General features: G+C 45.4%; 1 protein-coding gene across 1 annotated transcript in view; it reads right to left on the bottom strand.

Annotated features, from left to right (window-relative positions):
* Window positions 1–12850: 12850 nt before the first annotated feature.
* The window catches only part of T265_06188 (hypothetical protein), a gene marked incomplete at both ends in the record, with an annotated part of 34755 nt that continues 23029 nt past the window's right edge, over window positions 12851–24576 (bottom strand). The window contains 5 exons of the mRNA XM_009171389.1: window positions 12851–12986; window positions 13867–14129; window positions 17268–17360; window positions 18915–19101; window positions 23284–23422. Of these exons, the coding sequence (XP_009169653.1) occupies window positions 12851–12986; window positions 13867–14129; window positions 17268–17360; window positions 18915–19101; window positions 23284–23422 (818 nt within the window). The remainder of the gene's footprint in view (window positions 12987–13866; window positions 14130–17267; window positions 17361–18914; window positions 19102–23283; window positions 23423–24576) is intronic.

Below are 24576 nucleotides of genomic sequence, written 5' to 3'. Positions count from 1 at the left end.
TGTACGTACCAGATCAGTTGGTACTCTTGTGAACTGACTACACCCTAGAGCGCAATCGACCCAATAATCTCGGACATAGACATGTCACTACACCCTTTCAACAATCCATGTATCACTGGACTGTGTAGACCGGAACTGAGGAGCAAACCTGAGAGGATCAGCTCACTGATTCACCTCTTTTTCTTGACTTACTTGCAAAGTGATTTTAATTTTTTTCAGTTTGGTGGACGCAGCGTGAGTGCACGTGCGTCATTGAGAACAAAGAGGTTTTACGGTTTGTGATACAACTCTAAGTCAACTTTCAGAGAGTTTTTGTTAATGATTTGCGGGATATATTTACTGGTGAGTATCATGTTTGTGAAAATGCTGAGACGCCGCCACGGTACCGAATTTCCGACAAATGGACGGCCAAGCTTTTCATTGCTTGAAAATGCTGAGACGCCGCCACGGTACCGATAAATGGACGGCCAAGCTTTTTATTGCTAACCTCAAACTGTGGACCACAAAGCAACTGCAGTCGGTGTAAGTTTACTATAGATCAGTTTAACACTCAAGAGAACCAGTCATGCTTACTCCATTACAAACACGAGTGAGAAAAAAACGATGTGTGCAAACTCTGCAGTTTGGAAGACTTAAAGGGAGATACATTGTAGACGCCATTTACTTTCCATCCAGCTAGGTAAGTTAACAAGGCCACGGAACTACGAGAGGGTCAAGTATTTTCGTCAGGCAAACCAAATTAGAATATTTTAGGCCTTACCATCATCCGTTGTGAAGTTCATCCGTGGCACTAAGATAATATATTGATTCTATGTAGTCCGAAGAGCTGCTAGGAGCAAGTGAAAATGCAAGATTGGATTCAAACCCCAGACGTTTCATTCAGTATTTTAGTTTCTCCTAATGGAGCACATGGTAAACTCACGTACAAGAGAATTGGTTCTTCAATAAGCAGTCTGTTGCAGAAAAGTGTGCTACGTCAATCCTCACGTCCAATCGTACACAACCTCCCTGTGATACAAATTTTCATTTGAAGTTGCTTCTCTGTGTGTGAACGGCGAACGTTAAACAATTATAGTACGAAGTAACCTTTGAAAGATACAAATTATTAGGTTACATGAAAATTTAGTCACGCTTGTAGAAGCAGTTATTCCAATGCAATGGTCAAAGTACGGAGAAGATAAATTACGGTCATTGAATCTCTTGGGGTAATCGGCTTAACCAACTGAAGAACATCTTGCTTATCTAGTAGTGGAAACGTAGCTTTACGACTTAGTTCGGCAAAAGCGGTACAGACTTCTGTCAACATTTCTTATAGTGGGTTGGGTTTGTTTTCATCTACTTGTTGAGGTGAATTGGTTGACAGTTTGTTGGAATAGCGGTAGCATGGGTGCATTCATTGGTGGTTGGTTTATTCACTGTCTTTGGCAGTCGTATAGTAGAAATTTCGTCACGATTCGAATGAACCCCATCAGTGCTCGGTTGAGTGGATAGTTGCTGATTTCATGTTTGCGTTTATATCGTTTGTTAGGAGTAGCTTTAAACTGAAACGTAACTGGCTGTTGAGAAGTCATGTTACTCAGAGAGTGATTGATCCTACCGTCGCTGGTTGCGTACATTTTATTACATGTGAACAGATTAAAAAACGACTCCATTAACTACCAGAGTTCTGGTAGTTATGGCCTGGTTGCAACAAATATCATTGAAAATCTTTTTTTATACAGTTATACAGACAAACACCTGTAGGCGCCTTTCCCAAGAAGATTCTACGACCAACCCAGCTAAACCAGCTTCTCTCTAGAACTCAAGCCAACACTTAAAGACTGCTCACACCATATGTATCAGGTATTTGTTTCAGGTTTTGTGACACACCTGGGTCATAACTACTCTATGAATCATTTCTTGACTCAACAGACGGACGCAGTCGCAATCTCTGTAAGAGTCCACCCCATGGAGGAGCGGTCAAAGCTCGGCAGGATGATTATTTCGGTGATCAGTCTCGGCAATGAAAGTGGTGAAACTTGTCATAATGGCCTGAGTAGTTGAGAAGTAGCCTAATTGATCTAAATCCGTTTATTCTTTGTTGAGCTGCCCAACTATCTCTTTAGTACCATCCTGTTTCCCAAGATGAACCACTTACGCGAACTGTTATCAAAAGAGCCAAAGCTGGAGATACGGCTCTGTGCGTTTCAGAAAAGCCGAACTGGCCTAGACAATCCAAGGCTTTGTGACCAAATATTCACGATATTCCAAAAACTGAAAAAACTATATTCATCATCATTATCATTTTCAGCTGTAGGAACCGCTTTCTTGTCGTACAGTGTTTGTAGCTTCCACAATTTCGTTCACAGATGATTCAGGATGGGGTAGGTAGCTGCGCATTGGAGGTGGGAGCTGTTAAAGTGGTGCGTCAATACAACACTGTCAGTGAACTGTTAAGTATGAGAGTTGGGAAGGGAGCTTGAAGGGTATGAGTGCCACTGAGGGTGCGATTGGGCCATGCCTTACGATGTTTTTAACTATTGATGTAGCCCATCTCGGGGTTCCCATCCAAACTTTTATACTATGCTGCCTCGTCAATGTTTGACCGCCTCTGGTTCGGTTCCACTCCTCGCGTGGTTGCGAGAAAAGAACTCTTTGAAGAAGTCGGTCCATTGGTATACGCAGCACGCGACTGAACCAGTGAAACCGATGGAGTGTGATCAGTTCATCTATCTAGGGCGAGTTATTTCTTCCGGATACCATTCGACGTACTTCAGCTTTGCTTATCAGATGTTCCCACCAGACTCGGGCAATGTTTCGAAGACATTGATGGTCAAACACTGAAAGTCTTTTGACATCCTCAGCGCACAAACTGCCAGGTTTCAATTCTGTATAGTAGTATGGAGCACACCGCAGCATTGTAAACTCGACCCCTGACAGATGAACTGATGTCATGCCTACGCCACAAGTGACGCAGATTCACAAAAGCTGCTCTGGCCTTCCCAATCCGGATGGAAATATTATCTTTCGCGAGACCACCGGGGCTGATACAGCTGCCCAGGTAGACGAACTTGTTTACTACCTTAATCGGTTCATCCGCAAGCCATAGGCTAGGGTTCGAGCCCACCCAGTCTTGAGCAAGCACTTTAAACTTTGCAGGTGTGAAGCGGATGGCGTAAGTCTGTTAAGTGACGGAAGTACTGTCGCGTGGGATAACTGACCTGAGAGTGCAAACAACCTGAAAAATTGTAAGTGAAGCTAATCCTTTGTGAAACGCCGAGAAGCAAAGTACAGCTGCTTCGTCATTATTGAGACTCATCAGCAGTGCTCCCGAAGCACCACGAGCCCGCGCTCTCTCGGTCAGTAGTTTGAGCTCTTAACACTTCGGTCACAAGCACCTGATCGGCAGTGGATTAACTCGGAGCCCGCGCTCTCTCGGTCAGTAGTTTGAGCTCTTAACACTTCGGTCACAAGCACCTGATCGGCAGTGTGATTAACTCGCACGTAGACAGGATATAACACTGGTCATCCTTCGGTCACGGGATCCACATCACGTGGTCCTCAACCGACAACATCTCAGATGGAAGTTCCGCACATCGGATGAATTTTACTCTTTCTTTGAGCTACTTATAGACTGTTGGTAACGTAAGGAGATTTAAAGATTTTGATGGCGACTTTGTCCTGCAAGTAAAGCCTGCTGAAAAGCGAAGAAGCAATGTATAGCTGTTTCACTCTGATTGGGAACCATTAACAGTAACTCGTACTCAGACAAGCTGCAGCACTGATTCGTTGTTAAAGGATCGGTGGCGCATTATCCTGTCTAAATGAGAACTATTGACACTGTTGGTCAGTTTGCGAAAGATCGCTCGTTCGTAACTCCATGCACAATGCTGATGATTCCCAAAAAGGATAAAATAGCTGTACAGTGTTTCTCGGCTTTTGGGCGCAGACTAACCTCAATGGCAGGACGAATCATTACACTCTTCCAAGTGTTTGTCAGGCAAGAACAATGCAGTAGGACCCCTTAAGAGGGCTCCCAATTCATCCCTCTGCGTTCAGCTTAGAAACACCTCGGTAGCCCGTCTAATTAACAGAAAAATAACCTGACATGACCAAGCCAGTACCTTTGATGACACTGCATATCCGTGTTGAGAGAGTTCACCATTTCCTCTCTCGTGAACGTACAGGTAAGTCGGCCCAGTCCGTTATATGGGCCATATATCGAGTTATTGTGTTGCTCAACACGAAATCGGTTGACATAAGCTTTCTGAATGTGTGGTTAGAAAATGTAACTGGTATTTCGGCACTCTGAGGAAAATTTAGGAGTGGAAATAAGGGTGACTTAGATAGATACTGTTGTGGTATTCATTCTAACCAACCCAGGCTTATCGATCGATCCTCTATTCGCGTTCCAAAATTGATCCGTTCGCTGTATCGATCTTCCCATTCAGTTTTTGAGTGATCAATATTTTTGCTCCCAGCGTTTTTGCCTTTGTAACCACCTGCAACCCAAATACTTTGAAAGTCAGACGAACATCAGTGATTTTATATTCGCCTGCACACTTTCGAGCCATAACAGATATTTATAAGAATATTTTGTTAGTTTTCTGTTCTCTTAAGATGCGTTTGGACAAACGCAATCTGTGTGCGAGAAGTTTGACTGGAAATCCACCTCACCGATATGGTCCTTCAGGGATAGAAATCGGCGCTACCTAAAAAACTGCCAATAGATGAAACCCAAGTCAATAAATTAAGTGACAGATGACGGAAGGACTGTTTATTTGAAAGCTTATGAACATCAGAGATTGATAGAAATACAGACGAATGCGCGGAGAATTCTACGGTCTGGGAAGAAGGAGCTGACCGTCAAACATTTTTCGAGGAAGTGGGCCTTAGGTGGCATTCGTTCATATGGAGCGTATATTGACACATTGGCCCAAATAAATCAACAGCCAAATGGGCACGAAAAAAGGAGCAAACGTTGCCGTAACTCAATTTTTTTCATATTAACTTTTCAATAAAACGAATAATCATATTCGTTGCGTGTTACAGACAGATCATAAGGTTGACGGAAACTCAGGGACTGCACCTAGCTGATGAGCCCCAAGAAGGGTAAAACCGGTCGTGGGCTGTCGAAGAATTTTCAGCAACCTTGTGAATAGTTTCCTTTATGAAAGAAATAAACTTGGCTTGAAAACGTAGACCAATCTAAGTGGCATTCAGTCTGTTCGCGAACCGGTTGGTACGTATGCTCTATAACGACTGGTTTACTGTCATTTATAGGAGGCCTTGTTGGGCTCCCATTCATCTCATGTCAACACCCTTTTCATTCGCAAAGTCCTGGTATCTTCAAAAGCCATCGTTCCACTCGAAGAAGTCGGAGGTTAAGCGGAATGGTCCGGTTTTATTAGTTCGACCATGATTCAGATAAAATGATACCTTAATTAATACTGACAGAAAACAGCGCATGGGAGACTGAATTAATCATGAAGTAACCTCATACCAAGTTAATCAAGATTCCACACGACAGATTTTGCTATTTCATTTATCATTGAAACTTTGTGTTGCAAGTAAACTAAATACATGCACACAATATAAATCCAAGCTGAATAGGAATTCATTGAGGTGTGGACAAACCATACTACATTTCAGTTCCTGTACTAATTTGTTTCACGAAACATACTTTAAGGCCCCAATCGACCCTCAGCTGGTCATCAGTTGTATAACTGTCGTTAATATGCGATTGAATCGGATTCCCACTTAGTGGCTCATGCAACCCAACAAGTAACGTTGTATACATTACGGATAAGTTGGTCTTAGCTTGTGGTTTGTTCAACTAACTGCGGCAACTAACCTACGGGCCAGTTTTTCTTCTTGGATGTATAATCCCCGTCGTATGGAGCCGGTTTTGACGGCCTCGGCCTTAGTACAAGAGACAAGACATCATCATCCTGAAACTATGATGGACAAAAGGACTTCCCATAAGATGATCAAAAGGCTCTCTCACGTTGAGAAAACTTTGTGCTTACAAGCACATACCTCAGAGGAGTTGGTCCAAAATATATCCAATCACAGAGTCTCAGACAACTGCCGTTTCAGATCACAATGATTTTGTGTACTGTATGTATGTACGTATTTTATGTACTTTTAAAGACTGAGTAGTTTGGAACAAAAGCCTATATCGGACAGACCTACCAGCCATCTACCATTGCAACCCAATCTGGCTACTTCTGGCCGAATGGCATAGGGTTCCGGCTAAAATCGAAAGCTCTATAAATCTGTGAGGTGCTTCCAAGCAAGGATTAAAACACTGTATAATGTTCCTAGGATGGACTGACTTCAGTTACAGGGCAAAATTTGAATGTGTTGGATTACTGGTAGATCGGGTGCCTGTTTTGGTGATCGACTAGGTGGTTGTTGATCGGTTCGGCGGGCTTGGCAATTGACCTGCAAACGTTTCACTACGATTCGAGGAGGCGACATAGACACAGATTCCGTCATGTCGCTGGCCGTGCTGGGCTCTGAACTCCGGCCATCTGATTCGGAGCAGACTGGTCGGGCTATGTGATACAGTGGGGATAAATGCGTCCATCAAATTAGCTGCCATGGGAGTAATGGGAGTGTACCTTGTGCATATTTTTTACCGACTTTGTAAACCACTGCAGATGGTGTCACAATTTGGAGAATGGTTGCCATAAGAGGGGGTTGCTTTGTGAAAACAGTACCGTATATGCAAAGTACCGCACGCAAACTCCCTCTCGCAAGCAGCGTTTGTCGAACACCGAACGAGGAGAAGGTCAGATGGGTTGCTGAGAAGCTCATGCGATTGTTTTGTACAGTCAGAGCCCGTAAAACTGCGTTTCAGCTGTCTTAGAGCTTGTTGTTGTCAGATGTATATTTCCAACGAAAACCCGGAATGCCTCAAACACTTGGTGCGAGATGGCCCAAGTGGTTAGAGCGCGAATTTACTGACCGGAAGGTCCGTGGTTCGAATCCGACCTCCGTCACTCGACTTCCCCTGTCTAGGCTTGGGCAACCTGGCAGTATCCCAGCCCTCGTGCTTCCTTCGGGTGGCATGGCAGCTAGGCACTGAAAGGGTGCTACAACTGAACGCTTTCCTTTCCCTTCTTGGTGCACAACTTCACGTCAGTGACGGCTATAAGTCCACATGGAATTCGGATGGCTCGGCGTAAGTGAGCCATGGAAAATTTGCGTGCCAAAGTAGTGCGGTAGTAATAACAGATTACAAAAGAATTCTGATTTCTCAATGAAAAATGTAATTGTGAGGAGGTTCCAAAACTGCGAAGTTGGGAAGCAGCCAAATCTTTCGTAAGAAGAGAGTTAGCACGTCAGAGCAATTTTTGAGAGTATTTACCAAGACCACAGTGCGATCATGAGGCCGAATCGTCAACAGATTTTTTATATGCACATAGTTGATTGAGGAACATGGAATAGAGTGAAAAATCGGCCTTTTGTTATGAAATTCAAAAAGGAATTTTCGGGAATAGTCACGAGGAAAGTGGACTTTACCGCTGTGTGAAGGTTGGCGCATCTTCACAACCCACTGAACTATACTAGACAATGTACGTGTAACACTCACAGCCACGCATACCACGTTGTTCAATGGGTACAGTTTCTCTGAAACGAGATTTCTAGACCCAAATACGGTTGTAAAACTAACCTGCTCATTGGTCTCTTGTCGCTTTTTGTGGTGCACTTCTGGCGATCAAGAAGCTACTGAGGTTGGCATGGATAGCTGTTCTTCGATTCCCGCTTCTTTGCGGCTCGTTTGATGCCATTTATATGCCCTATATAAGCGCCGTCTGTCCGTTGTATCCGTTTGCGCTGCAACGGAGCATAGCTCAGATTCACTCAGTTTTCGCGATGCTTTGAGCGCAAGCGGAAGTTGCATTATTTCCGATGGGATTTCATACTTAGCTGCTGTCCTCGCTCAAGTGACTTGGTGTAGGAAAAAGACTCACCAACAATGAACACAGTAGTTTTATCGCAAACAAGCAAGTGCAAAAAACAAGGGGAATTCCGATAGTTAAAGCGCACTTTTGGCCCTATATACAGGCTGTCCGATGGACGTTGACTGAACATTAATTAACGCCAACCACACCTCTATGACATGCTTAAACACCCATCGTTGTCAGCCATTGCTGAATTGATTGACAGCTTGAGTGTCCAATCGGCAGCTGGCTTTTATGACGCGGATGCTTGAGATCTTCCCTGCGATTTCGGTGGAGTTTGAGGGTCTCAGTAGGTTTTGGGCGTTCTGGGATCAAGTTCAGGCGTGTGACCTTTTTGAGAGTAGTGAAAAGACGAAGTCAACGCACGAATCTCAATGGTCGAAACCGCTTTTGCCAATTTGCAGTATCCAAAAAGGCACATCGATGAGTTTTGTAGGATGCGTATATCCCAATGCACTAGGCCATTTCGGAGGGAGGACCTGACGCATTTTCAGGTTTCTGACTACTGGTGTCCTAGAAGTGTAGCTGTAGCCGGCGAATTCCGAATGAGATGATCATGAAACGGATTTTTGGTGAAGCAGACGATAATTTACCCAAAGAATGTATCCAGCACTGCAGACGAAGGCAAATGAGTTATGCATACCTAGTTATCACCTGCCGACACGAGCGCTGTTTCCCGTGCTTGATTCAGAGTGGAGAAAATTTGACATGGCAACAGGGAATGAAAGATGTATGGGCTCTGTTTGTCCTCCAGGATGGCGTCCACGTGACCCACCCTATGCTTTTCCGGAGACAATGAACGATATAGCAGCCAACCGATGCCAGCGGCGTTCATGCTGCCAGTCTCTATCCAGGCTGCTGACGGAGTGTAGGCACCTCGGATGTTTTGTCTTAGACTAGCCCGAGCTCTCCTTTCCTGTCCCATTTTTATCTTTCCATTATAGGGTATCATTCTAATAAGCTGGCATGGTTTTACGGCAGTGAAGTACTATTGTTCTCTAATGTCACCATCAATGGGACGATAAGGTAAATAGGATGCGGTGATTCTTTTAGAACCTTCATCAAAATACCTCTAATTCTTTACCGAAATTTTTGCACCCCAGGAAGGTTAAATGCTTGAAAAATTAAAATTTCGGGGTTTACTAATATGAAACAAGTGGAAAGTCACGGTTTCAGCATCTAAACAGACGAGACTCTATGATATCAAGCGACCTTCTGTGCGGGAAAAGACTCGCCGTTCAGCAGTAAACTGTTACCACCAGCACCAGATAGCCATTGATGGTCAGCTGTTATTTTCCAGGATTCAGAGTTGGTTTGGTTGTCCAATTGTTTCTACTTGGCGGGCTTGCAAGGAGACCGCCTAACAAGACCGAACAAACAGCACCGACAGAGTATACGTTGCTCTGGGGTTGCTTACCACTGATTGGCCGAATGCGTGCAGTCTAGCATGTTCCCTGCTTACGCTGTACACTGAATATAGCTGCCAGTTTCGTTCACCGATGGTTTGGGGAGGTGAGGCAGATAGCTATGTATTGGAGGCGGTGGATTTTTTATTGGGGAGATTGGGAGGAGAGCTACGCCATGAAGGCAACAACTTGGATATATGGGCGCCATTGACCGGGCCGTCTGAAAATGTCCGTAACCATTGATGCGTCTCGTGTCGGGGTCTCCATCCAGGGGTGATTACATAGAATTTCCGGATGACCGCACACTCGTGTTTGGTCTAATGTCTGACGTAGTCTGGAGCGGGCGATATCATTCGTTCAGGGGGATGACCGTGACCCAGTTTAGCAGCCACACTCTGACCAACAGCCTTTCGTTCCAAACGATCCAGAAGTCACCTGGACATTTTGTTGGACAGTGAGTTGTTTCATCAAACAGATTGTAAACCCAATGGTTTTGAATGAACCACGATGAACAGGCCTCTGTGAACCAGGCCTGGTGAGCTTGCACAGCCGTAGATATCCATCAACCATTCCAGCTCATTAGTCGATGGTGCATCTTGGTTCACCTGCTGTGGGCATCACAGTTAGGAGTAGGGTTTAGCTCACCAGTGCAGCCGACCGAGCACTAGAATATACTTATCCATTAAACACCGTGAAGAAGTGTTTGCCGACAGCAGCTATATTTTACGGCGAAATGATAGTGATACTACCTCTGAAAATCCCCCAATTATCATAGTATCATTAGAAATGGTGTAACTACTGGGGTGCATAAAGTACTGCACAACCTTGAGCACGTAGCACATACAGAGATGGTAGGTCGTGGAACATGAATATACAAAGAACACGTAAAAAACTGAATGTTACATTATTGTTTAGAAATGTGCACTTTTACACATTTTAGCCCATAGGAATCACTTTTGCGTCTTCTCCTGATCGAGGACGTTTCCATCAATGCTACCTGAGTATGTGCACTTTTCTCATACCCGTGGTCACGAAACGAGAAACTGACCGCCTGCGTCGAACACGCACGCACAATGGGCTGACATCCGGTTGCTCTTCGTAACGAACCAAGCCGATGGACTCTCGCGAAAAATAGATGCTACATGCGGTTTTTGCCGGGCAGTGTGTGCAGCAAACCGAATAAACTTCATCCAGTGCAAACTCGAGGCTGCAGTTCTGTAACTAGAAGGATAAAAATCATGTGTTGACCACCAATCATTTGAAATCTTCGTTGTATGTGGAGGCCAACTCGGTGTTAGGCGACATTCCGCACCGATATCGCTCGCAGTTAGGCGATGCTACGGCCAAGAAACCTACCCCGCACGTGGTTGGCCAGAAGATCGAGCTGCTTGTTGGTCCAGCATCAAGGTGAGCTCTGACTGGTCGAAAGCTAATCATAGCCCAGTATCTGCCGAATACCGCGTCCAGAGGGCACTCGAATTTCCAGAACGTTGTCGCCGCATAAACTTTATATACAATGCGCTGTACATGTCTTTGACCTGGTTTTGGGCGTTGATACATGTTGCGCGCCTTTGGTGGCTGTTTTGACGGGAATGCTAGCCTGGAAGTTTCAGATGGAGATCTAAGCTGAGAAACACCCGGTGACCGAAGTACTCATAAGACGCATCCGAGGTATAAATATACACAGAGGAAAAACTCATGAACTCGATACATTCACCGATCCTACCTTCGTAATGAGTAATGCTCTTCAAGACAATAAGGCCTTGAACACGTACCAACCACGACCACATACAAGAGTTCACAACGAGAAATTTGACAGTGTGTACCTCCCTCGTTCATAATTAGCCGGTATTTCAACAAAAACATCTTCGGTATCTGAGAGACAGCGATACACAACTCAGTCTTCTCGCATGCCTGACCTCATTGATTAACGCACAGTCCCCCCAACTTATATCTCGTTTTGATTAACAAAAAACGGTATTTTGTGCGTAAAGAAAGTGATATTGATTGGTTGACTGACCAGTCAATCGATGAGAACAACTGGTAACTGGTTATCATTAGCGATGACTAGGCTTGGGGAAAGAAGATAGAGTAAAAACATTGCAAGTTACAGTGGTTAGAGAATTGAGGCGGACAACACAAACGGATAGATGTGTTGCTAGTAAAACTATTAGGCGGGGGGTTCTGGTTTTGGAGTAACCACCAGCTAAGAGTCGTAAGAGAAGACCAAATAAGCGTGGAATGCAGGATCACAGAGAACATAATACACGTTTTCTCTGGCTACCGCTTGCTTTATTTCCGGGTCGGCAATCATGCCGACAGGCGATGACGTTGTCGGTGTTGGAAGCGGCCGCATATTATGCGAGATACGTAGAAATTGTGAATAACTCATTAATTGACTTTGTGCTGCTTGCTTGTTGCTGGGAAACTGAGCAGGATGGTCGGTGGGCCACAGCAGAACGCATGAAGAGAAAGCGTGTGCTAACAACGAGTCTCATACAATCCACTCTTCCCAATGTACCGTACCCATTTGATGACATCATGGTCCGAATAGTTTAACTTGGGTTCGAAGACTTTGAGAAAGCGTACTTTGAATCCAGAAGGGGCAAACGGTACCTGACATTTGAAAGAGAGGGGATAGAACAAGTGATTAACCAAAATAGCTATGGGTAGAAAAGTCTGCTCCCACTTCTAAGCCAATAGGACAGAAGGAAATGCTCACAGGTTTTCAGAATGGAAACTTGTGAGTGGCATAAAACCAAAGCTTACTGGTTTAAAAACGAGTAAGCCCATCTTCGGGTAGTCAGGGTGCGACGAGGGGTGTGCATTTTATCGCATGTCAAAGGCTCCAGCTACCCTTGACCATCCAGTAGTTAGGTCAACCTGGTGTGTTCACTTAGATGCTTGAGGGCATCAGTGCGCCGACCGTAGCACAAACAGAATAAGATAATTTCGAAAAGTAATCCAAACTCACGGATAGTTGACCAACCGCTTTCAATTCTTCTATGGAGCGGAGAATCGACACTACTTCTGAGTGTCTATCCCCAAACAAGGTACTAATTACATCATTTATACCGAATTCGCTAGGGCAGTAGTGAAACCGCTAATCCGTTTGCCAAATGGTGATTGCGTAAATGACAATGGCATGATTTTCAAAACGGGTGGACGAAACACATGCTATTCGTTGAAACATTCCATGTTGACTGCAGTCTGCAAACGAGATAAAGAACATTCAACAACATTAACGACCCTAAATATGACCAGAAATACAGTGACGCGGTTTGGAGAACAAAATCAGTTTATGTACCTCAAAGTTCATAGATATCGGTGGCCTTGTCCAGCGTTTGTGTTTCTCCGAAGTCTGGAGTAGTTCGATTTGGGCGGCTAGTTTACAATCCTTCATTCCTGAGATTCTTCTGATTCTAAACAAAGAGAACATAATGGTTGTTTGGAGTTTGTTGAGTTTCGAAAGGGCGCATGTGTCTAGTTGTGCTACATAGGCTTTCGACAGGTGACCAAACTAGAGAAAAACTTGTCCACATTGATGAGACTTCCTTTCTTTTTGGCTAACATATCACAGTAGGCAAAGTTGAGTACACGTGATCCGCCTTGCACATGGCTGGAAACGCTAGAAGATATGGGACTTGAGCGACCCACCTGACGAGTATGTTGTCATATCTCAACCGGAATAGTTGGTTAACCCCAGGCTTGGGTTAGGTGGGGCTCACAAGAAGCACTGAATCGATCCCTGTGATGGCACATTACCTCAACAAAATGCAAAACTGTTTATTTCAACGTTGTCCGAGGGTGAGGAAATCTTCAACTCTCTCGACCATTTTCCTTAGAGGTACGACTTTTAATTTCTACTCAGGCACTCTTTCTTCATAAGCACCAGCATTTAACTGCTGTTCATTACGAAGACTGGTGACGATCACAATCATGATGATTGTGATGACATGGTGCAACTGCTAAGGTCTTTGCAGAATACGAATATCGGGAGACGGCTTGTGACAACCAACCAGCTTCGGAGCACGACAATGATGTAATTGGTGTTCTTTTCATGTCTTTCCCTGCGGTCCTGACAAGCACGGCCCCGACAAACAATCAGTCTAATGCATGACCAGTGGAGTAGACAGTGCGATGCAGAGCTGGTTACACACACTGTGTTAATACTTTTTTTACTACGTTGAGGCCTGTTATTATTGTGGGTCGACAAGCTCGCTACGGCCTACTCTCCCATTTGACCAGGCTGACGACTCACAGGATTCTAACCAAAAGAACAGTCTGAGGTCTAAAAGAGTTTAATAAGAAGGAGTTTTCGCGCTCGAGAGACGACTTCACAAATCCGGCCAACACAAATTCACCGATATTCATCTTTCCGAATGGAATGTATCGAGTTTTGGTTCACATACACAGTGGTGATCACAATCATGACATAACAATCCAACTGGTACGTCACGAAAGAATGCATAATAAAGCAAGTACGGCTAATGTGCACAAAAACTAACTTCCAGACGATCGCGTTCTCTGCAGCCTTGTACTTGGCCCGACCTTTCATGCAAATCACTTGCACACCACTCGTGTTTGTGGGGGTCGGAATGCGTACCTCGATCTTCTGTGCGAACAGGTTGGGTCGGAAGTTGGCTTTCACCACCACTTGCACATCCATGCTGGTTTTGCCCAGTTCACGAACCAAAGGGATTACGCGGAATGGAAGGCTGATTTCCTGCATTGAGAGAAACGTGAAAGGAGGGTTGTATGTGTCATTTGCCTGAAAAAGTCTAGACATATATGGGAACTAGTCAGTTTGTGGTAATCAGAGTCACCATCAATCAGAACCAACGGAAAAGCAAAAAAGGGAGGCTGGGGAAATGCAAGCAGCCATGGTTCATGGCAGATGGCTATGACATCGCGACTGCTGAAACCTAGATACAAACATCAAACTGTGTTTAGCAACAGCAGAAGTGAACTAACGGCGGAGCAAGAATGTCTATTCTCCAATCGAGAGAAAGTTCATAGTTATCGTATAGTTGCAGTTCAGTCGGACGGATACAAGGAATACTGCCAGTGAAGACGAGCATAAACAGAGACAATTAAAGCGACTGGCGTGGATTAGAACTTGGGGTCTTTCTGAACTTGCGCTTTACCGTGGGGATAGATGCTTCACTTAAAGCTGGTCATTGTACCGCTTTAGACTAAAAACGGCTCAGCTGTGGTACCCTTTCAGTGCCAGTTGCCATGAACTTGCGCTTTACCGTGGGGATAGATGCTTCACTTAAAGCTGGTCATTGTACCGCTTTAGACTAAAAACGGCTCAGCTGTGGTACCCTTTCAGTGCCTAGTTGCCATGCCACTCGAAAGAAGCACGAGGGCTGGGATACGTGTGATGTTGCCGAAGCCTATACAGGAGCAGTCGAGATGCCCGGGGGTGGGGTTTGAACCAAGAAACTTCCGGGTAGTAAGTTCCCGTCTTAAGAACTAGGCTATCTCACGGTGCATAAGTACTTATTTCAACTTCGTTCATGAACTGTGATAGTTTTTCCTTAGGTTTTGAAATTTTTTGCCGTCAAGTCTCAACCCTTCATCGCATGATATGGCCAAATGGCAGTTACGTAGCACTCCTTAGTATGTGGACGTCGACGAAGAGGTTTTGGTTGTGAAACTGAAGGAGACGAACTAGCACATATGAAGCCCAGTTTTTGCGTGTTTTGTACTAGTTGCATAGGTTCCGACTATAGTGTGACGGATGAAGGTAACGGACGCACTTGCTAATTTGAGACACCTATGGCGTCAAAGCGGCTTATTCCTTAGTCTCAAGGGACGGGTTATTTTATTCTATGGCTGTGAGATGAGGCCTCCGAGCAGCGAAACCTAGGTTTCCAACAACCGTTGTCCCAGAACCAAAGCCGGTGTAGGTTGTTGTCGGAGAATCCGTAACGAGGCACTTAGAAGACGGGTGTTAGGTTGTTCAACAAGGACTTCCATTGAAGCTTCCAGAAGCTGCGTTGGTTAGGTCATGTATTGCACATAGCCGAAGAGTATTGTTTTCCGTGGCCAATTTAGAGTGACTCAAACAGATGGGTTGTCAACCTTTGACATGGAGGAATATGGAAAAAACATTACAGAAAGTCTGGATACTGTCAGTGTGACTCGTCCTTCAGGATGGTGTCTGCATTATCCGCTGAGCGGCGAGATATGGTTGGTAATCTACGTCGGTGACGTTTTTGTTGTCAGTTTCTATCTGGTGTCCGAACGAGTATCTTGAAGTGTAGGCCTCTCGGGATGATCGTAGTAGACCAGCAGTGAGTCCCTACATCATCCACTTTTGTCCCTTCCTTCAAAAAATCAGGCTTGCAAATAAATTATGGTCTTACGGCAGCGAAGCGTCTGTGTTGAACTCAACGGCGATGATGAGGATGAGTTTTAAATTCATTGCAGTCAGTTGGCAGAAGCTACACGCATCGATTACTGCCAAGACATTCATGCGATGAGGCAGTGCGACACCTCTATGACCCTGTTAGATACATTGAGCGACAGGGGTCACTGGAATATACAAAGCGCCTTCCATAACAGATTGGTTACCAAGGCGAGGTACGATGAAAAGGGTCTCCTGATCCTGAATGTTGACTGTTGTGTGGTAGTATGCCGACACCCACTTTGTGCCTTGAGGTCAGGCTCTCGGAATGGGGTCTTTTTTGAGAGCTATCAGCATCAACCGTGGCAGAATTAGGTGCCATAGCAGTATCTAAGCTTGCGTATTACATGTAGGATAGTGGAGTGCCGATGTCAACAGTGAGTTGCTGATGACATCTTCAACAAAAACGAGAAGACCCCAAACTCACTCCAAGCTCAGATATCCCATAGCCAGGCAACAACTCCCACAGGATATTTGGGGTTTGTTCTATGCTAATGATGTGACTATGCTCAGCGGCCTCGTGAAGGACTTCAAAGTTTGATATTCAGTGGTATTGCAACAATTCTGTAGAGATATGAAGAACACGTCGGTGTGGATGGTTCGAATCGGTAATAAGGTTCATCGGAAAATGGGACACCGTGGGAAATAGAGCCAAGCACTAGAGGCGACGGCATGTTCAGTTAGTTTGACAGCTAGGCGGCGACGCATTGAAGACGGTAGCTTTGATGCATGAGCGTTATTGACTGCGCGATTGGGCATTTCTGCCAGTGTCATTAACCATTGGCGAATTGAGTACCGGAGTCCCTATCCAAGGACGCGGCAGTCGTCGATCCGACGGAGCTGAGCGGTTAATATTTTTATGCTTCATTTCCAGGTCATACATTGTCATCCCTCGGTCGCTTCCACTCAGAACGGGGTTGGGCAAAAAGACGAAGACGGCAATCTGGCATGCAGAATACATGCCTTAACCAGGGTAACCTATGGAGGGTGAGTAGCTAGCTCATCTATCGTGGAGCAGTTTTTTTTCTAAAACGACCCATTGTACCCCAGCATTATTAATCCAATGTCCCAAATCACCGGACCAATGCTTAGGAGACAGCGATATTCAAACACTGACATCTTTCATTCATCCTCTGCGGGCAGAGGCCACATTTCTCATGCATAAAGCAATATAGATCACATTGTTGCAGTGTAAAATCTGCCCTTGACAGACAAACGGACGTCACATCGGTACCATAGGTGTCAGAGGTTGCCAAAAGCTGCCATGGCCTTCCCGATTTGAGGAATAATCTCATATCTACCAAGTCAATCGGTTCGTCTGCAAGCATGATCCCACTCAGTCTTGTGGCAGCACTTTGAATGAATGAATCGTTCAAATGTTACGCCCTACCGGTGCCTAGCTGCCATGCCACCTGAAGGAAGGACGAGGGCTAGGATACTACCCAAATCTAGATGCCCGGGTCAAGATGCAGAGGTCGGGTTCGAGGCACTTACCTTCCGGTCAGTAAACTCGCACTCTAACCACTGAGCCATCAGCAGTTTACACTTAGCACGTGCGGAGCGCATGCCAAACTGCACGGCAGAATTCTGTGGTTTATTTATAATGGTTCGCTCCGAAGAGATGTTCGTTAGCGAGTTGACCTGTTTAAAAAGTAGTCTAACACACGTCGTTTGAGTATCAGCTGGTGCACAAGAGTATTCAAATTTTGTCGCAAGCTTGTCACTTATTCGAGTAAGCCTCGGTATGGCACCAGTCCAAACCTCCAATATTCGTGTAGGCGCTACATAGTTACACATAATATAAGTGGCGGGAAAGCAATAAGTTCACCTAACTGCACATACATCGCCCTGACAACTACAGCAATATCTGAGCTGTTGACAAACCGCAATAAGGGACTCAGTGTCGTTAAAACTACTTTTGACAGAAATAGAGATGTATTCCATTGCATTGTCAGTGGATACAAGAAACAGTGAGTATTTAGGAACGATTTACGGGATGCTGTCACAGAAGTTTCCAAGTGGATCGCACAGAGGCGGGCACCCTGTCAAGCAGATATCCTTCAGCTTCTGGACCACCAGAGGTGCGCAACCGAAAACTAGAGCCGATGGCGGCGCCAGTTAAAAAACCGTATTTGGGGCTTGGATCCTCCTTTAGGAGAAATAGCACGTACGAACAGACAACGAATAGAGGGTATAGGCAACAGCAATCTGTTCTTCAGTTTGTTTCGGAGTGCGGACGTAGGCTGGGATGCTGCCATGGCGCCCAGAGCCAGACAGGAGGACGATTAGGGTCAACAACCAAAGCCATTGGTTCAAAAGCCAAACCGCAAGGCAGCGGTGGTTGGCGTAAGACCATCAGAGCGGCCTACATTTTAAGAAGTAAGTCGCCACACATTTTCGGACCCCCAACCTAGAGGACCAGGGGACTGTGTTAGTCAGACCCATACCCAGTGAGAGCTTATGCAAATGTCACACGTGCACTCCGCAAGAGGGTTTTATGGAGTCCCTTGGGCTTTATTCATCTGCAAAATATCCAGCGCTAAGGCACGTTTGTTTGGAGAGGTCTGTCAAGGACATTGATCCATTTGCAGTGCTTCAAGTTCTCCTATCGCTGGCATTTTATCAGAATATTCCGTATTGTCATATACGGGTTCTGGGTATTGCCAACTGGAAAGTTTTCCTCTGATGTTGGGGAACTGTTGCAATTTTTTATGCCTAGCTGCCATGCCACCCAAAGGAAGGACTGGGATACTGCCAAGTTGCCCAAGCCTATATAGGGGAAGTCGAGAGGCAGAGGTCGGGTTCGGACCACTAACCTTCCGGTCGATCATCTCGCTTGGATGCACCAGTGCCACGAAGGGCGCGACTGGGTCAATATCTCTTATCATCGCTGTGTCCTGTCTCGAGGGTCCCATACGGGGAGACGGCAATAACCAGCAAAGCTGAGTTTGCTGGTAATGGCTATCATAACAATAATTCGTAAGAATCCAACAGTGTTCCCCCTTGAGGGACTTTTAGGTGTTCATTTTCGTAGCAAGAACCCATCATTCCTACTGTCAAAAAGTGGTCAGGATGCTGCGCATACGGCACTCTGCTGGAAAGCTGGGAATTCCGCAGAGGAAACCAAACACTGAAACTTACTTTCGTGGTACGGTAGCGCATCAATTCGAACTCTCCATCTGGTGGGATGAATGAGATTGTGTGCTCCGTATCAAACCGACCCAATTTGACGCATTGATGGAACTGACAGTCATCAATAGCGATACCACCGGTGCTCGTCACTGCGCTGATGAGGGCGAGGAGGATAAAGAAGGCAGTAGAGAGGATACTGGACGGAGGTCAACAAGAACAAGGTCTAGACTAGCCACACTATCTAGATGGTTGGAAAAATCACGAGCAGGTCTATAAGCATGCGGGCGGTGGGTTCATGCGTGTGGAGACGAATATGTGAAAACTAAATCTTACAGAACCCAAGAGGCGAGCGCAAAACTGCAGTTTCGTTGCTCGAGTATCACAAACCCATTTTGTTGTGAAAAAACGGCGGACGAAGATGCTATGGTCCAATACAATTATGTTCGACCAAGTAGTAAAGCTTTTCTGTATAAGTCAGAAACGCCAAGCGTTCATTCGAATGTGGTGAGGATTTGAGAATGGCAGTTTTTTCAAGATGAAGGATGACACCTCAGCATTTCTAATCTAATCCCGTATACCTCGCTGGCTGACCTATGAGAAACCCTCAGTCAATTCAGATCGACACAGTTGGTTTATAGTAGACCGGATACTACGGGTTGATGCAAATTTTGGCCCACTGTATCCCGACGAAAAGTGTACTGTTAATCTTACCAACATAACAGCGCGATCAGAACGAAGCTGCGTAGGATAAGAGAAACAATAATCAGTGGAGGATGCATCCTATAAGTAACTTAGTGCCAAATGCAATTCCGGCTGGTTTGTGCTCGGTTGAACTCGAAACAGTTTAGTACTTAAGGTGCGAACTTACTGACTTGAATCATCATCATCACCATCGATAGCATGACATCAGTGTTCAACACCGATGCTTCACTGCCGTAAGTGTATATGGCGGGGGACGAATCAACGGTTTTCCTTATTTTTAGGTTTTCTCAATTCTTCGTCTGCATGACCGAGCTAGGAAGGATGGAGATTCACCCTGATACTACTCCCGCTCCCCGTGGAGTGAATTCGAATAGGCTGGCTTCGTTACGTTGGGTGCATCCTAATAAACAGATCTTCAAAACAGAAGAACTGCGGAAGTAAGTGCCTAACCTCAAAAAGGTGAACTTATAACCACCCTGGCTGGGAAGACCTCACATGTTTTTTTGCGGTTGGTAAACAAAGGTAAATTCAAACGTGGCCAAAGAAACGAACCCTGATGTGACCACTCAGCAACAACGTTCTGAGACAAGGGTCAAGGAATGTGCTGTCGGACACGAGCATATGAAAGCTTATAAGTCAGGATGAACCACGAGGGGCATTAGGTGAATACAATTCGCCAATCCGCCCTCTTTAGTACTTAGGCCTGATAAGGCAGCCTTTATTATCTCTTATCCAGTTCAGTTTGTGCAAGTAATTCCTATGGACAGGTTATCGATAATCCTAGAAATTCCAGAATGACTCTGAATACGAGGTTACCATTCTTGGAAGGTTTTAAGTGCCCATATGCGGACGCTTTTGCAATCGTTTGATCATCGACTTGTTGAAAGTAGGTTCATTTCAGTTAATCAACCTGAAACGAGGCACCAAGAGTACGCTGGTTCCAGATGCTACAATTCCCACTCATCATCATCATCAGCTGTCAAGACCGCGTACTTATTGTAGTGGTTCTAGCTGCCAGTTCCCTTGACAAATTACTTGGGGAGGTGGGGGTGGATAACTGCGCATCGGACGTGGTAGATGATATAATTAATGTCAGTGGACTTTAATTGAGGAGATTGGGAGGGGTGCACGAGCGTCACTGAGGGCGCGACTGAGCCATGTTTAATGTCTTTATCCATTGATGTGCATCGCCTCGAGGTCCCCATCCAGGTAAACGACAATGACAAGCGTAGATGGGTTTGTTGGTAATGGCTTTCACACTTCGCTGCCAAGTCATTATTTGACCTCCCTTGGCTCGTTTTTAACCTTTGCGTGATTGTGCGGAAACAGCCCTTCGAGGAAGTCGGTCGACTTGTATACGGAGCACGTGACCAAGCCACCTCACCCTATGGAGTGTGGTTAGTCAGAGGCGAATGATTTCGTCCGAAAACAATTAGACGTACTTTAGCGTTATTGACCCGGTGTTCCCATCAGACTCGGTCAATGTTCCGAAGACATTGATGGTCGAACACTGAAATTCTTTATACGTCCCCCGCCCGCAGCGGCCAGGTTTCTCACCCGCATAATATGGAGCGCATCGCAGGATTATAAACTCGGCCCTTGTAAAATAAGTCTATGTCACGCCTACGCCACAGGTGATGCAGATTCACGAAAGATGCTTTGGCTTTCTCAATCCGGATGGAAATATAACCTTTGGCTAGATCGAAATTGTCAAACTAGGGAAGGCATAGCCAAGTATTGAAGGTAATGACAAAGTTGACGCTGAATCAGTCCGATGAAGTGGAAACCTAGGCAGCTGCTCAATGAAGGCGATAGTTTTGATGCAGGAGGACCACTGGATGCCTGCCAGTGTCACTGGTCACCAAGGAGTTGAATGCTGGTGTCCCCATCCAAAGAGGCTGTAGATATCAAGCCTACTGAATTCTTACTCAGTTACCCCGAGACATGACATCAATTGCTAGAGACCTCGCCAGATATGGCCAATTGACGCGCTCAATGGCGTGCACGCACTCAAGCTATTACTTCCGATGCATAGCTTATCGTTCCGGATGTCCCAAAAAAAGTTTGTTACTCTTGGATTCACGCATCGACTCCTATTTTCCAAGATCATCGGTGAACGAAACTATGGCAGCTATATTATTGTACAACATGCTGACGAATTGTTGATCTTGTTTGAACCAGACAACCATATAGTATAAAGCGGGCCGGGAATTAGGGCAACTTTCACATCGTAGGTACCATGTGCCAATGCATTAAGATCATCAGACACTCAGGAAGCGAAGTGGGAGAAGCAAGGATTCGTCTTGAGCGGTTAGATGGGTACGATTGAACTGGAGTCTGGTAGGCGGGTTTCGAGGACACATGTATCAACCGAAGGGGGAGACGAGATCTAAGCACGGGATGCTTGCTGACCAAGTTGATTCAGGTTACGGACAAAGCGCAATAGAGAGATACCTCGACTTTAGTAAGGGGTTATTTTGGTTTATATTAACAGGCGGAAGCTTGGAAGCGGAACGCTGGTCAGGGGATTAACAGGAGTGGAAGCAGTAAACCATTCGAAGGAAGAAGAGGGGTTGTAGAAGGGCTGCGAGGGTGAACGCAATTTCCCGGGAGCCAAGGTCTAGGATGGAGTATTCAAGATGCCCTACTGTAAGCTGTCAAGTGAGAAGTCTGACCAACAAGGCAATTGGAGAATGTAGGGCCTTGTTCCAGTGACCTGGCCGTAGCCAGTGACTTAAAACTCTAACCTACAAGGCAGACGGAGGTGTGGGTCTTATTGTGAGACCCTGTCGGGAGCCATAATGACTCAATAGTCCAACCTGCTTGGCTGCAGATAACCGGCCTAGTTAGAGGGCGGAGGGACTAAGACATAGATTTCTCATACATGATGCTACTGCGCACAACAGACGCATATGAAGTCGAATTGGGAGCTTGGTAAGTTTTATTAGTATTTCGACCGTAGCGGAAAATTCCCTGGTGGTCATGCTCAACCGCTAGGCGATCGGTGTGTGCGGTTTTTAGAGTCTAACTTTTCTAACCCGACCGCCCTCGGTCAAAGGTAGTATCGTTGCCTCCATAAACATGGAGGAAACATTTTGCTGCCTTCAAACATCTATCAAAGAGGACAGTACGACTTTACTCCCAGTCCGACTGGTAATATGATTACTCCTAGTATGGGAGCTGCTACTCTCTAAACATCTTCGAGCGGCCAAACCATGCGAAACTCAGTTTCAATCTGTATAGCCCACGGGTCATGCGTTCGGGCCCGGTCAACGTGCCAAGGTGGTAGCTTTCAGTAGAGGCTGAAATTGGTTGCGGGTGCTTGAAGTAACACATCCACAGAAGAGTTCAAGTGTAGGAAAGTGTGAGGTTATCAACTAAACCCAACATGCAACAAATACCATCGTTGATCAACGATTAGGCCGTGTGTCATCACGTCCAGATGCAACACCCTTTCGATACCAAAAATACTATGCCATCCTCAAGAAGCACAACAGCTGGGATATTGCCAGACTGCCCAAGCCTAGATAGGAGAAATCGAGATGCGGAGATCGAGTTCGAAACACAGACCTTCCGATCAGTTAATTTGCACTCCAACCACTGAGCCACCTTGACCCAATTAGGGCCACCACGAAAATACAATTAAAATATAAATGTTATGAACCTCAAGACCTACTTGTCTTCACCCCCAGCTGTGGTGCGCTGTTTGTTCTCCAAACTCAGCCTGTCGTTAAAGCCAAATTTGCACTCCGGCATGCCACTGAGGTAGGATTTCATTATCACTCGCCCGGCAACATGTGCAGACAGCACTTGACCTGAACAAAAGTGGAGATCGGTTCGTAGCGAATTACGAAATACACTGTGACAGACAAAAATATGGAATACGTTTGAGGGCAAACGCAAAAGTTGACTATTTTACTATCCGACCAGACCGATACACTATAAGTTCCTCGCAAAATAAAGCGAAACTTCATTTCAAGGACCATTGAAAGAGACGGTCAAAACCGGTTAACCTAGTGGATGCTGGATCCCTACCTTTGTCTCCGGAGTTGTGGATGTCATAACAGAAGAATAATACCCAGTCCGTAACTTAAGAGAGAAAAGAGTCGGCTGGTGATGCAAGAGAAAACAGACTACCTGATGCCAACGGAATAGCGGGAATTTAATCCGTAACTTGGATATTCGACAGCACAAGTCAAGCCAGTCACTAGAGGCCTTTCTTCACTGTATTTGATGATAGAAAACCTGTTTACGTTATATGGCACTTTTCACCTTCCAGAATGAAGATAAGGTACCAACCGGATCGGTCACGACTTGCCCTCCTAAGATACTGAGTTCCTGGTTGTTCCGCTGCATTGGAACCTACCCAAAAGTTAGACTGACATGGCTCGTCGACCGTATTCTCTACATTTTCAAACATGCAACTTTTGTCAGTCTATGGGGCACAAGAGTCACCATCATCATCATAAATGACACCAACATCAGTGTTGTCACTGATGCTTCACTGCCGTACAACCATAAAGTTCGTTTAGTTATATATATATACATATATATATATATATATATGTATATATATATAACTAAACGAACTTTATGGTTGTACGGCAGTGAAGCATCAGTGACAACACTGATGTTGGTGTCATTTATGATGATGATGGTGACTCTTGTGCCCCATAGACTGACAAAAGTTGCATGTTTGAAAATGTAGAGAATACGGTCGACGAGCCATGTCAGTCTAACTTTTGGGTAGGTTCCAATGCAGCGGAACAACCAGGAACTCAGTATCTTAGGAGGGCAAGTCGTGACCGATCCGGTTGGTACCTTATCTTCATTCTGGAAGGTGAAAAGTGCCATATAACGTAAACAGGTTTTCTATCATCAAATACAGTGAAGAAAAGCCTCTAGTGACTGGCTTGACCTGTGCTTTCGAATATCCAAGTTACGGCTTAAATTCCCTCTATTCCGTTGG

This window comes from Opisthorchis viverrini (assembly GCF_000715545.1).
Source record: "Opisthorchis viverrini unplaced genomic scaffold opera_v5_124, whole genome shotgun sequence".
Lineage (NCBI taxonomy): Eukaryota > Metazoa > Platyhelminthes > Trematoda > Opisthorchiida > Opisthorchiidae > Opisthorchis > Opisthorchis viverrini.
Note: the sequence above shows the minus strand (reverse complement) of the source record. Positions and strands in the feature narration are given on the sequence as shown.